Genomic DNA, 12736 nt, shown 5'->3' with positions numbered 1-12736 from the left:
TGTTGAAATCTAGGAATGTTTCATTAACCTAAATATTTATCAAGTTTTCTTCAGAGAAAAGGTAAACTTTGTTTCACAAGCAGCTATTAAAACAGTACTCCAAAGAGATAATATTTTAGTCTTCTATATTTCAGGTTAATTAGCTACCAACAAGTTGGCATAATGAATAAGGAGAAGAACAAATTGTACAGTTGTACAAGTTGTTGATTAAACTCCAACTTTCCAGTAAAACACTTGACTGCAGAAACCTTAAAAGACAAAGATCATAAAACAGCTGTTCTTCACCCTGCCTATCTAAAAGATGCACAGATGCTTGGTTCATTACTTTCAGCAGGAACTGTGCAGGGCTGTTTGCTCAGCTCCAGGACTTGCTCCTATTGCTTTACAACATGACCAACAAAAGGGAGCTCTTAAGTCACCTTAACAATTCCTTCTTTAGGAGGAAACACTGAATCACACTGGAAATTCTCATTACCAAAGGTAAAAAAAACCAAAACAATACAACAACAACAAAAAATTTTCATGATTCAGACTCAAACCTAGGCTCACCGATGAGCTACAGATGAATATCTAATCTAGTGAAATGTCCTGAGCCATATGCACTATCAGACTCCGCTTCAGATGTCCAAATCAGACCTTGACACATGCATCCAGTCTTAAGCACTTCTGATTTCTCCAGCACACCCTCACAGATGTCTTGCTATTGCTTGATATCAGATGAGTTAAAAGCCCAAAAATTTACTGAAAACATAGTTCACTTTTCAAAACAGCCAGTCAATCAATCATACTGTTTTACATTTATCTGATTCTTCCTCCTGAACTATACAACCAGGACTACAGGTATGCCTGCAAGTATTTCTCTCTTATTTGTCTTGCAGTATAGCTTAGCACACTTTCAGCAAGAATGCAGCTGGCAGAATCACACAGACATAAAAGCTGCCAGCACTTCCAGTTTTATCACTATTGCATTCTACTACCTCAGCAATACACCTCTAAACCAGTGTCTAACTCTGCTACTTGAAAGAGCTGCAAACATTTGAAATATTTACAACAGAGGGATAGTGTAGGGTGGGGTTCAGGCAGGAGCTGCAACTTGGTGTCTTAGTTTTTTAATAGTCTCTTTCAATGGATTAGAAACACTTCCATAATTGTGTAAAACATGTCGTATATGGCTACAAAACGCAGCTATTTCAAATAATACCGCACAAGAAACAGTACTTTTGTCTAGATATGTACAGTCTCCTTGATCTGTGTTATTTTTCTTTGGCACACAGACACCACCCAAGAACAAAATCATGTACAATTTAGAACCATAAAAGCCACTGTGAGACTGAACTACATCCAAACAGCACATATTGATTCATAGAGAATCCTGGATTTTTCCTCCAAAAATACCATGCATAAGTATTGAGACATTTGCTTTTATCTGCTTCCATCAAAACCTCAGTAATTTTTAATGAGGTTTCAAATCTTTATATTTCTAAGGTCTCTGTTTCTGCCTTCAGGATGCTCTCATCTGGATTGAGGCATATCTCCAAGCATTTGTTTTTTTTTTCATTTTTGAAGACCATAACAGTAAAACCAGCACCAGGAACCCACAGCTTCTGTCACCCCTCCAATGACTACAAATACTTTCTATTCCTGTCTTACAGTCAACTAAAACCATAATCTAAGTGGAAACTCAAGAATGCACTTTATTTTTTTGTTAAGTGTGTTCCTTCTGAAAAAGTCCTCTGTAATGACAGAGTTTTCAAACAGCGACTTATCATGCTGAATTTAAAAAAAAAAAAGTCTGAGGGAAAGGCTCCCTCTTTGTGTGAGGCAAAGCACAATAGGAGCCTTCTAAATGTCAGCTGACAAACGTGAAAAAGAAGATGTTATCAGTTAAATCCTAAAAAGTTTAAATAGCTCTCCTCTAAAAATGTAAGCCACAAAACACAAGGTTTTTTCCAGCCCCAGTGAGAGGATGCCCTGCAGACTGCACAGCACACACAACACCTTCAGGCAGCAACCAGGGGGTCTGCACACCCACTGCAGGCGCTGCCTCTATCTTCACTTTCCACCCAAAATTCATCCTCCTCTGCTTCCAAGAAGCTCCCTCAGTATCGACATGATCAACAGACACCTTCTCATCTGAGTAACATCTTAGTCTGCCATGCTAAGGCTTCTCAGCCCTGAGTTAGTAATTTTTGCGCCACCCCAGCCACAATTCTGTGACTTTGCACCCTGACATCAACTCTTCTCCACAGATCTCTCCAGCAGAGTCAGGACTCACAGAATCAGTTAGGTGTGAAAAGACTTCTGAGATCGTCTCTCCAACCTGTGACCAAATGCCACCCTGTCAACTGGACCATGCCACTGAGTGCCATGTCCACTTTCCTCAAACACCTCCGGGGACAGTGACTCCACCACCTCCTGGCCAGTCAATTCCATTACCTAAGCATCCTTTCTGAGAACAAATCCCTCCTGGTGTCCAGCCTGAACCTCCCCTGGCGCAGCCTGAGGCCATGGCCTCTCTCCTATCGCTGGTTGCCTGGGAGAAGAGACTGACCCCTACCCGGCCACAACCTCCGCTCAAGTAGCTGTAAAGAGCAGTAAGGTCCCTCCTAGAGCCTCTTTTCTCCAGGCTAAGCATCCCCAGCTCCCACAGCTGCTCCTCACAGGACATGTGCTCCAGACCCCTCACAAGAAAGAGAGAGCCTAAGGGGGAGGGGTAGACGGGAGGAAGGATGGGGGACACAAAAAAAAATATATACAAAATATAGAGATAAAAAGGAACGAGCAACCCACATGCTACTGCAAATACAGCAGCCTTAGCCTCCGCCTGCTCCACCCCGCCGGCGCCCCGCCGTGCCCGGGCCATGAGGGGACGCCGCCCCGCAGGCAGAGCCTCCCCTGCTTCCATCCCTCCTTTCCCCCCTCCCTCGCTCCCTCCGGGGCGGCCGCTAACGGCGCCCCCGCCCCGCCCGCCGCCCAACGCACCCCGCGGGACCGCCCGGCGCAGCCCCACGCGCGACCGGGACCGGGTCATGGACACCGGGAAGCGCGGAGCATGGCCATGGCTTCCTCCTCCTCCTCCTCCTCCCCGCCGCCTCCCACAATGCACCCTGGGCGCTCCCCCGCGGAAGCCACTTCCTCGCCCGAAAGCCGCCCCGCCGCTCCCCCCCGTCCCTACTCACATCCGTCGATCTCCTCCTGCAGGTCCTCCTGGAGCAGCGACAGATCTGCGGTGGGGGAGACACACACACACACGCACCATGTGCCAATGCGCCCGCCGACCCTCGGTGCCACGCGTGACCCTGCCCCGCCCGCGGGCTGCGCCCCCCCGACGCGACCCGCCCCGCAGCCCCTGCGTTCCGAGCCCGGACAGCGGCGGGCAGCGCTCCCGAAGCCGGGGCGGGGGAGAGGAGAAGGAGGGGGGATAGAGGAGGGAGGGCTGGCGCCTCGCCGGGGAGGCGGCGTGTGCGGGAAGGGGGAGGGGGGCGATGCCTACCCGCCATCTTGCTGCTGCAGCCCCCGCGGGGCGCCCGGCTACATCCAGCCCGCGGCCGGGCGGTGGGAGCGGCGGTGGGAGAGGGCGGGCACCCGTGCGGTCCAGGCCCCGGGCCCGGCGGCGCCTCTCCGCGTCCCCGGGAGAGCCGCGCAGGGAGGGAGGGAGGAGGGAGCGGGCGGAGGAAGGCGGGAGGAGGGGTCTGGGCCGGACACGCTGCCCCCGCCTCCGCCCGGCGGAGCCGCTCTCGCTCGCTGCTCGCTCGCTCAGGCGGCCGCGCCTCCCCTCGCCGCGCTCTGACTCACGGCCGGAGCCGCCCGGACTGGCCCTGGGGCTGGAGAGCGCCCGGGCTCGGCCACACGTCCCGGCCCGCGCTCACCTGCCCTCCACGCTCCTCCGTCTACTTGAGGCTTGGGCTCGGGCTCCTCCTGCCGCCCGCCGACGGGCTGAGGCGAGGCCACGGAGCTTCCCCCGCCGTGAAGTTTGTGGGGTCACTCGGAGGAAGGGCCCCGAAGGTGCTCCTCGCCGTGGGGTCGCTTCCAGACGTGGTAGCGGGGCCGTGGAAGATCTTGCTGCCGGCGTCCTGGGGTTACCTGGGGAGAAAGGGTCTGCCAGAGAGAAGAGTGTGGCCAGCAGGTACACAGAGGTGATCCTGCTCCTCGGCTTGGCATTGCTGAGGCCACATCTGCAGCGCTGTGTCCAGTTCTGGGCTCCTCAATACAAGAAAGATAAGGAGCTACTGGACAGGGTTCAGTGGAGAGCCACAAAGGTTATTAGGAGTCTGGAGCTTCCCTCATAGGAGAGGCTGTGGGAGCTGGCCAATGTTTAGTCTAAAGAAGAGAAGACTGAGAGGGGTTCTCATTAATGCATATAAATATCTCAAAGGTGGGTGGTAAGAAGATAGTTCCAGACTCTTTTTGGTGGATCCCAGTGACGGGATGAGGAGCAGTGGCCATAAACTGAAACACAAGAAGTTTCACCTCTACATGAGGAAGAACTTCATGCTGAGCGTGGCAGAACAGTGGAACAAGCTGTGCAGGGAGGTCATGGGGTGTCCCTCTCTGGAGACATTCAAACCCCACCTGGATGTGCTCCTGCCTCGCCTGCTCTAGGAGACCTTTCCTTGGCAGGGGGTTTGGACCAGATCATCTCTAGAGGTCCCTTCCAACCCTAATGGTTCTGTGGCAGGCAGCTGTGCCACCTCCACTGCGTAGCCCATGAGCATCCTCCTCATGTGAATTGCCAAGTTTCTGCAGCTGGGATCCCATGGCTCAAACACACAGGGTATTGCCCCACTGCACCCCTGTGCCTTCTGACTTCTGCTTTAAAAACAGACAGTTTAGTTGTACACAGACACAAAGGTGCACATGGTTTTCTGCTTTTTTTGGCTGTACCCTTTGGTCACTGCTGATGGTTCTCATTTCAACTGTTTTAATAGATTTTTTTCCACTCTAAATTGGAATATTAAAAGTGTTGGATGAAACAAATGCTCTATTCAGTTGATAACCAGGGCACTTGTTAGAGGAAAGGACCATTACTGGTAGTAGTGCTACCTGGGTGTGTTACCTGAGCCTTCCACAGTCTTGTTTTAAAACTCCATAATAATTGATGAAGTTGTTAATTTACAGAAAAGCAAAATAAACTGTTTTTTCTTGCAAAAAAAGATGCAATTTCATTAGCACTGTTTTTAACTGTGTGTTTGATAGTATGTCTTGTAAGCTGCTTTTTAACAATTTTTGGTTTTATTTGGTGAACTGTACAAGGATTAAATCTCCATAGTCATTCATTCTATTTGCTATGGTGAATGAAAATGTGTAATATTATTTTAAAATCCATATATCCCTTTCCTTACAATCCTGTAGAACAAGCTCTGTTCTATTTGACACCTGTTCATTCTTTGGATGAGCCACTAGGGCCTACTGGATACTGACTATCTAACATTTTCTTTTGTTCAGATATATAACCTCAAAATCTGAGTAAATCAAGTAAATTCACCATGACTAAGTTACATGAACCATGCCATTCTCTGCCAGTGTAATTTAAGAAGAGATTCAGGGAAAATATTTGACATCACAAATCTCTGGCAATGCTGGATGTGATAGCAGTAGACTTAGAACAGAAAAAGTTAGGTGTAATTCAAGACCTCATTTTATTATCTTTATTACTGCAAGTTATTTCTGGGAAGTTTTCTCACATCTCCTCTGCATTGTTCACCACAATCAGTTTTGCTCCCACTGAATTCAGTAGAAGTGAATCTTAGAGTCTCTCTCACAACTAAAATTTGATGGACTTCATTTTAGTGAATGAATAAAGGGGTCTGACTCCTTTTTCCAACCATTTAGGAAAAGGCACTAATGCTCACAAGCCATAGATTACTGTGTTCTGAGAGCATCAAAGCTACCTTATTAGGGTTATCATCATAAGGAGAACTCAATGAGATACATCTATGAGAACTGGGTTTACAATGAGCAGAATTACTGCTCTTAAAAGTGTATTTATAGTGTTATATATGTATACCTATATATATATATATAAAAGTGTTAATTATCATCAATTAATCATTGCTCCATATATATAATTGCCTCTAGAGTATTTAGGATTTTTTTAAAATGTCTATGTGTGTATTTGCCTAAAGAGAGGATGTATAATTTATTGAATAAAGCAATGACATTTGCAAGCAGTCATACCAAATATAAGATCATATAAATTAATTTTCGATCTTCCTATGTGCTTGTGATCTTCAGTGGTTGTTGGTTTTCCTCTGTAGGCAGGACCATGTGATATTTAAATAGCACAGATAACAAGGATCAGTGTGTTACAAATTATAATTGTTCAGGAATTTGGGGGGATTTTGTGCTTGGTGTTACCTCTAGAACATCAGACTTAGCTCCTCAGGCACAGTTGGGTCCAGCACCATCACTAGGAGCTGTCAGGAAGGTCTCTTCCTCCGTGAGCAGGAACTCTGGCAAAACCTTTGGCTCATACAGTGACAACACTCATGGTAGGGGGAAAATAATTTAATTAAAACAAACAAACAAAAAAAGCTTAATGCCAACATGCAATGAAAAATCCCATTTAATAAATAAGTTACCAGGTACTTCTAAACTTGTTGGCCTCAGTAAATCCAGAGGTACTCCTTCAGGGCCTGATCCAAAGTTCAAGTTGATGGTAAGATTCCCTGCCACTGGTCACAGATGAGGCAGACAGAGAACCTTGTAAGTGTAGGACAGATGCTGACTCTGGCAGATGAGTGGCTGTTCCAAACCAGCACACCTCATTATGGAAGAAAATTTTCCTGACAGCCTTGTTTTATTAGATGAGACCTGTTAAGGAGCAAGTAATATAACACCTACCAAAACATTCTAGCCAGTTTTGTGCTGGAGTTCTCATAGTCAGCCTAAGTACCCTTACAGGTACTGGGAACTAAAGAACTGAAGAATGATAAACTCACATTCTCACACTCTTATCTCAAGGAAAAGACGCGCTACAAACACTACACCACTGCTTCGAGCTAGGGATGGAAGGATACAAATGGAAGACTCCTTGACAAGATCCTTTGCACGTGATAAAAGACACCTGCATTGTTATCTCCACGATATATCTCAAAAAAGTCCATAGCAATCAGAAAGACATTTCCATAAAGTAGTTACATAAAGCACTACATAAATCCTTTCAAACTTGCACATTAAACATAAGATACCTGACATCCACCTAGACATACTTGCAACAAGTTATTCTATAGTTTAATTGGTGACATCTTTTAATTTAAAACTGTTCCAGGTCTAAGGACCTCAAGCTCAAAAACACTGCTGCACATGGAACTCACCCATATTATTTTATTTATTATCTAAGGTATTATTATCTATTTTTGCTCATTTGCTTGAAGAAGCTGGTCTGATCAGATAGTGTCAGCTTTCAATGTCCATATATTTAGCTTGCTTTGCATTTCTCCTGGGCTACCTTTATGTGTGGGAAGAGCTTCCCCAAAATATCTGCAGCCATCTCTCAATCCTCCTTTGGATTCCTCTGTGAAACTCTCTTTTCCTGTGAAGCCTATCAAGAAATGGATCAAGGTTAGACTGCTGGTGCACTAAGGCAACTTCTTATCCTCTTGAGTAATCCTGACTCATTGCCTTCTTGGCCACTCCCAGGATTCCATCAGCTTGCATGTGTTGTCCTTGATGGTTCAACCACTCACTCTTTACTTTCTGGACCATCATTTTGTTCTTTACAGAGTGTTTAACCAAATTTGGCCCATAAGTAAATATACAGATAAGATACATATTCATACAGAAGCACACACATACCTTTAATATGTATGGATACATGTGGAAACCCTGTGGCTGAAGTCTGGGATTGACAGTCAATTTGCATTTGATAATATAGTAAAGCATTTCTGCTGAAAAGAGGTGTTTACTGTAAAATGTTTCCTTTCTTCTCCTTTTCCTTTCCCTTTTCCTTCTCTTCTTCGCTTCCCTACTCCTTTTCTCCTTCTCCAATAAAAGAGGAGAGGGGTGGTGTTTGTTTTGGGCTAGGTTTTTTTATATAAATCTGTATTCCTTGTGGTTGCAAAAGTTTTCAACTGTGCATCACTCCGGTTTTAATTTTTGCTGTTTCCTGAGCAAGAGTTTGAGCTGGTGACTACTGGCAAACCTTAGCATTAAAGTTCAGCTAACACTGCTCTCAGAGAAGGCCTTGCAGAAGGATTTTAAACAATATGCCAACCATGAATAAATTAACACCTACATTTGCTGAGAAAGAGCCTGGTTAATATAAAGTTTGCCTTGTGGGTTCCTCATGTCATTTCAGGTCAGCAGCAAATTGTGTGACAAGTTCAGGTGACACTCAAACCTCTTAAAACTAGGAAATACCCACCTGAGGTCCATCCCAGTGCAGAATTAAGGCTGCACCTAGAGCTTGCAGTGGCTCTTGGCATTAATTTGCAAGCAAGTCTCTTGCACTGGTGGCATGGAGATGGCAGCTGGGTGGGCAAAAGGAAGAGAAGCATGCAAGTCAGGAGTCAAGTCCTGATGCCTCATTTTTCAACTAAGACCAAGACCAGTGGTGATATCCACAACTCCTTTGGCCAAAGATTAAAGAAAGAATGGTCTGTCATCTCAATAGCAGTGAAGTGAAAGCCTCTGTCTGTATCTGATCTATATAGGTGCTGAAGTTGATGGTGAAAGAGCACAAAGAATTACTGCATCAGCAGCTGTTTCCAGGAGATGGGTCTCAGAGTTTGACTGCAGCATATGTGCAGGATTCCTCATTTAGTAGAACTCACCTGGACACAGGTTTTCCTTTAAGAGCACTTATAAGAAAGTTTTCCTTTAAGAGCACTTAAAGTGCTGCAGTTCTGAGATGTTCTGCTTCAGGAGTTGTGGTGTCATGCATATGTGTGTTATAGGAAGACTGAATCACTGATCAAACAATGCAGAGTTCAGGTTGTACTGCTCTACCTTAGCTCTGGATTTCCTGGTTCTCAGAGGTGTCTATCTCACTGTCATATCAGAAGGGAACAAGGCTACTGAATCTTCTCCTCACTGAATTGCCTGGGGCGGGGGGGGGGGGGGGGTAAATTTGTTGATTTTTTTTGTGGGGGGAAGGAAGTGTTTGTTTGTGTTTGTTTTGTTATTTTGGTTTTGTTTGCTTTGATAGGGGAAAAAAAGGGTGAATTTTGGCTATTTCAAGAAATTCCAGCAACCACCTATATGTGCAGCTGGGACACCATTGTAGTAGATACACTTATTCCCCAACCTTTCATCCTAGATCTCCAAATCATTTTGAAAGGAAATAAATTATTGTCATCTTACAGGTAAAGAAACAGAGATCAAAAGAAGCAAAGAGATGTGCTTGATACTGTTTGAGGCCTGAGATGACAATTAGTGCATAAGATAAAATACACACCAAAAAAACCTCCTGTGCTATTTTTTGCTATCTGATGCCATTATACATATATGACAGTAGCAATCTAATGCATGGTTCCTACTGTGCCAGCTCTCAGTTGTATGCCAGGCCAGACCCTCCCTGTTAGATTAGCCCTTGGGCCAGCCAGGCTCTCCAGCCTTTGCTCAGCCTACACAGTCTCCCCTCCCCACCCAACTAGTCCCTGCCTGGAAATACCTAACCTGATATTCAGATTAATATATTTGCATTTATTCATTCCTTTGCTTCCTGGTCTACTGAGTTGAAATTTGCATGTCTTTAGATCTGCTTAGATATTGGCACATGTACACATACAAGCTGATGGTTCACATTCTTCTGAACCAGAGAGGAATTGCCAAAATCCCAGAACATATCTCAAAGGGACAAATGGGATTGAATTATCACTACTTCCAAACCTCCTTTTCCGTGAGTTTCACATCCCTCCAATTGGTCTCTTCCTAAGATTCTTTCTCTTCTTGCTTCAGCACCAGCTCTCTCCACTTTCCTCCATTCCAAACTCCTCTCAGCAAGCTGCTGTGTACAGCACATTTAATTCTGCTCTTGTTGACAGTTTTTGAACCTTCTTGTTTATTTTCTTATACTCACATTGCACTTTACAAAATAAAACAGAAACAAAACCTAAATCCTGGCAGAAGTGGAGTCTGGCACCTTGTCTGCAGACCTTTGTCATATTTTAACTGGACTTAGGTTGGACTCAGGAGTAAGTAGCACTCTTTCATAACTTACATGAATACGAGCTGGCTGGAAGTCTTCTTGGCACCCTATTCAGCCAACAAGTGTGTAATCCATTTAGTCAGGGAGGACTGGGTACATGCCTATGCAGGCAGCCAAGCTCTTTTTTTGCTGATCTGAAGGATGGTAGGTGCCAGTGGGGAGCATGTCAGGAGAATGATTGTTATGGGACACGGCTTGTTATCCTGGTCTGTGCAAGTGCTAGGACCTGTCAATCCTTAAAAATGTGAGGGGTGGAGAAGTCAAGAGGTTACTTCCTAAGAACCCATTGTTTAGATAACCCTGGCTCTTGCAGGAAGAACACTGAACTTCAGGGTCAGTTACACATGTGCATTTTAGACCTCGGGAGGAGGCAGCCTTCAGATGTGTTTGTTCAGTCTTCTGAGGGCAGATGTGAGCTCATTCTGCTTCTGGTCCACCTCAATCAGCAACTGTGTAATTACACTTCAGGTAGCATTGAGCCCAGACAGAGGTACGGACAGACTGTGGCATGACACTTGGAGACTAGTCAAATATATGCAAAATATAGCAGAGGTCCTTTTACTGAAGAATTAGTTAAAACTGAAACTGTTGTTCCTCTCAAAGTGAAGGCTGACAATATCTAAAAAGACTCAATGCTTATCTTATTTACAGTGTTAGAAAAGGATTACAGACTATGAGGAAAGAATTATGTAACACAGGAAACAACCACCAAAAAGCTACCCAAAATAAAGAGAAGAACTGAATGATGGTTCTTGACATGTGCTGGTTCCTACACTGAAATTTTCAGCTTTTGAACTGGGAGGGAATCCAAAGAATTAAGTGTTTTATCTGAAATAAATGTACACAGAACTATAGGGGATACAGATACACACAAACACCCAGGTATCATTTCTGAAGAAGAGAGTGATAAAGTATGAGTTGAGAAATCTGACTACGTACAGGGACAGATGGTTTGTAATAGAAGGTACCAAAAGTTTAAATTGATGTCTAGTCCAAAAATAGTTTCTCTGCTTGTTTAATTAAATTAGCTAAGATGTGAAAGAGCAATTACAGCCCTAAAGCAGCTCCTGACTAGGCTGATTCTTAAAATAATTTCCAAATCAGCTTTGCTCACTTGATATAAAAATGATTGTTTCCTTTTCTTTTACCATCATGTAGGGCTTGACCTCCTGGGTGCCTGGTTGAGGTACAAATGTAAGCTTTAATATTTTTTAACTGTGGGAACAGTTGAAGGGTGCCAGGTATATTAAGAAGCTTCACATTATGCATTTCAAATTCTTCTTGGATTCAAGCACTGGAAACATTCCAGGTTCCAAGGTTTCTGTTTAAAATGAGATTTAATGTACATACACTGTAGCATTGCCAATAATATCTTAAACTGGGTGTGTTTTATTGAGTGATTCATAAAGTAAGACAGACAAAGTATGCACAGTGGTATTGGAATTTGGGTGGGATCAAAGTACTGATTTAGTGTAATATGTTTGTCAAGCACAGCATACAGGAAATCTTCTTTCTGAATGAAGATGGATTTAGCCCATGAGAACCTCAGTATATTTTCAACTGTCATTCATTCCAGTGAACCCCCTTTGAAAATATTAAAGTAAAAACTAAAAAAGCTGCAGCACTCACCCTCAGATATTCCATTGGCAATGAGACTACAGTCAAACTTGTTGGAAGTAAAAGACAGGAAAAGTATTCATATTAATAAAAATAACATTGATTTAAAGGGTGCAGTTGCAATGCAGAAGAAAATTCTATTTGTTCCCTAACAGAGTGGCTGCAACATTTTTATTAAATGCAATTTTGCTGTTAATTTGGCATCCATAAGCATACTGAGCTGGGTATGCTGTGATTGTACATTTGCATGCACGTACCTCACCCTCTCTGCACTCTTCCTGTTTGCATCTCCTTCCAGGCAGTATTTTGAAAACCACAGTGCTGATTTTGTTTCTGAGACTAAGAAGCCACTCGTACTGAGAACAAGGAGCTCTAACACTGAGAAACTGAGCCCTGCTTAGAGGGCTTCATACTGGCAGGAGGGATAATCCTGTCCTGAGTTCCATTATTAAAAATCAAGCGGTTACATTTATGAAACATCTGTTTAAATACATTACGTTTGATTCTTCTTTGACTCCTGATCAAGAATTACATCTTTTTTTTAATCATATACTGCTTGCTAAACAGTAGGAACAGAGTATTCTGCCTTTATCCCTGCTTTGTCCACTCAGATGCACTCGGAGGGCATAACCACCTTGTTAGTCTGGCCCTGCCTAGTCCTAACTGCTCCCTTGGCAAAATTCATGCATTTGTGAGGTGGGACAGCTTACTGAAATAAAAGGGAAACTAGTGAAATGAAGGCTGTGGATGCCCTGTTTCAAGAGGAAGAGTTTTATGGAGGAGAAGGAGCTTGCAAGACTCACATTCGTACAAAACGGACAGAATGGGACAAGGGGAGCTCTCCTGCTGACAGGAGCTAAAAGGGCTCTAGGTCTGCCCCTAGCGCTGGAAAGGATTCGGTACAGGAATCGGCTCAGATACAATGTTTTCAGAGGGCGTTCCACCTTTTCCTTTGAAAAGTAGTCTGCT

The 12736-nt window shown here is 44.3% G+C and overlaps 1 protein-coding gene across 7 annotated transcripts in view; it reads right to left on the bottom strand.

Moving 5' to 3' along the window:
• The window catches only part of PPP4R1 (protein phosphatase 4 regulatory subunit 1), a 64015-nt gene extending 59251 nt beyond the window's left edge, over positions 1–4764 (bottom strand). The window contains exons 1-2 of one of the 7 annotated variants that reach the window (XM_038127064.1): positions 3494–4764; positions 3180–3224 (exon numbers count right to left, since the gene is read on the bottom strand). In XM_038127064.1, coding sequence (XP_037982992.1) covers positions 3180–3224; positions 3494–3500 — 52 coding nt within the window. In that variant the 5' untranslated portion in view covers positions 3501–4764. Of the gene's footprint in view, positions 1–2982; positions 3099–3179; positions 3225–3493 lie in introns of those variants that run through there. The other 6 variants (XM_038127068.1, XM_038127063.1, XM_038127067.1 and 3 more) reach the window with 6 other exon arrangements.
• Between the last annotated feature and the right edge of the window lie 7972 nt (positions 4765–12736).

This window comes from Motacilla alba, chromosome 2 (genome assembly GCF_015832195.1).
Source record: "Motacilla alba alba isolate MOTALB_02 chromosome 2, Motacilla_alba_V1.0_pri, whole genome shotgun sequence".
NCBI lineage: Eukaryota > Metazoa > Chordata > Aves > Passeriformes > Motacillidae > Motacilla > Motacilla alba.
The sequence above is the reverse complement of the archived record's forward strand: the minus strand, read 5'-3'. Positions and strand labels throughout refer to the sequence as shown.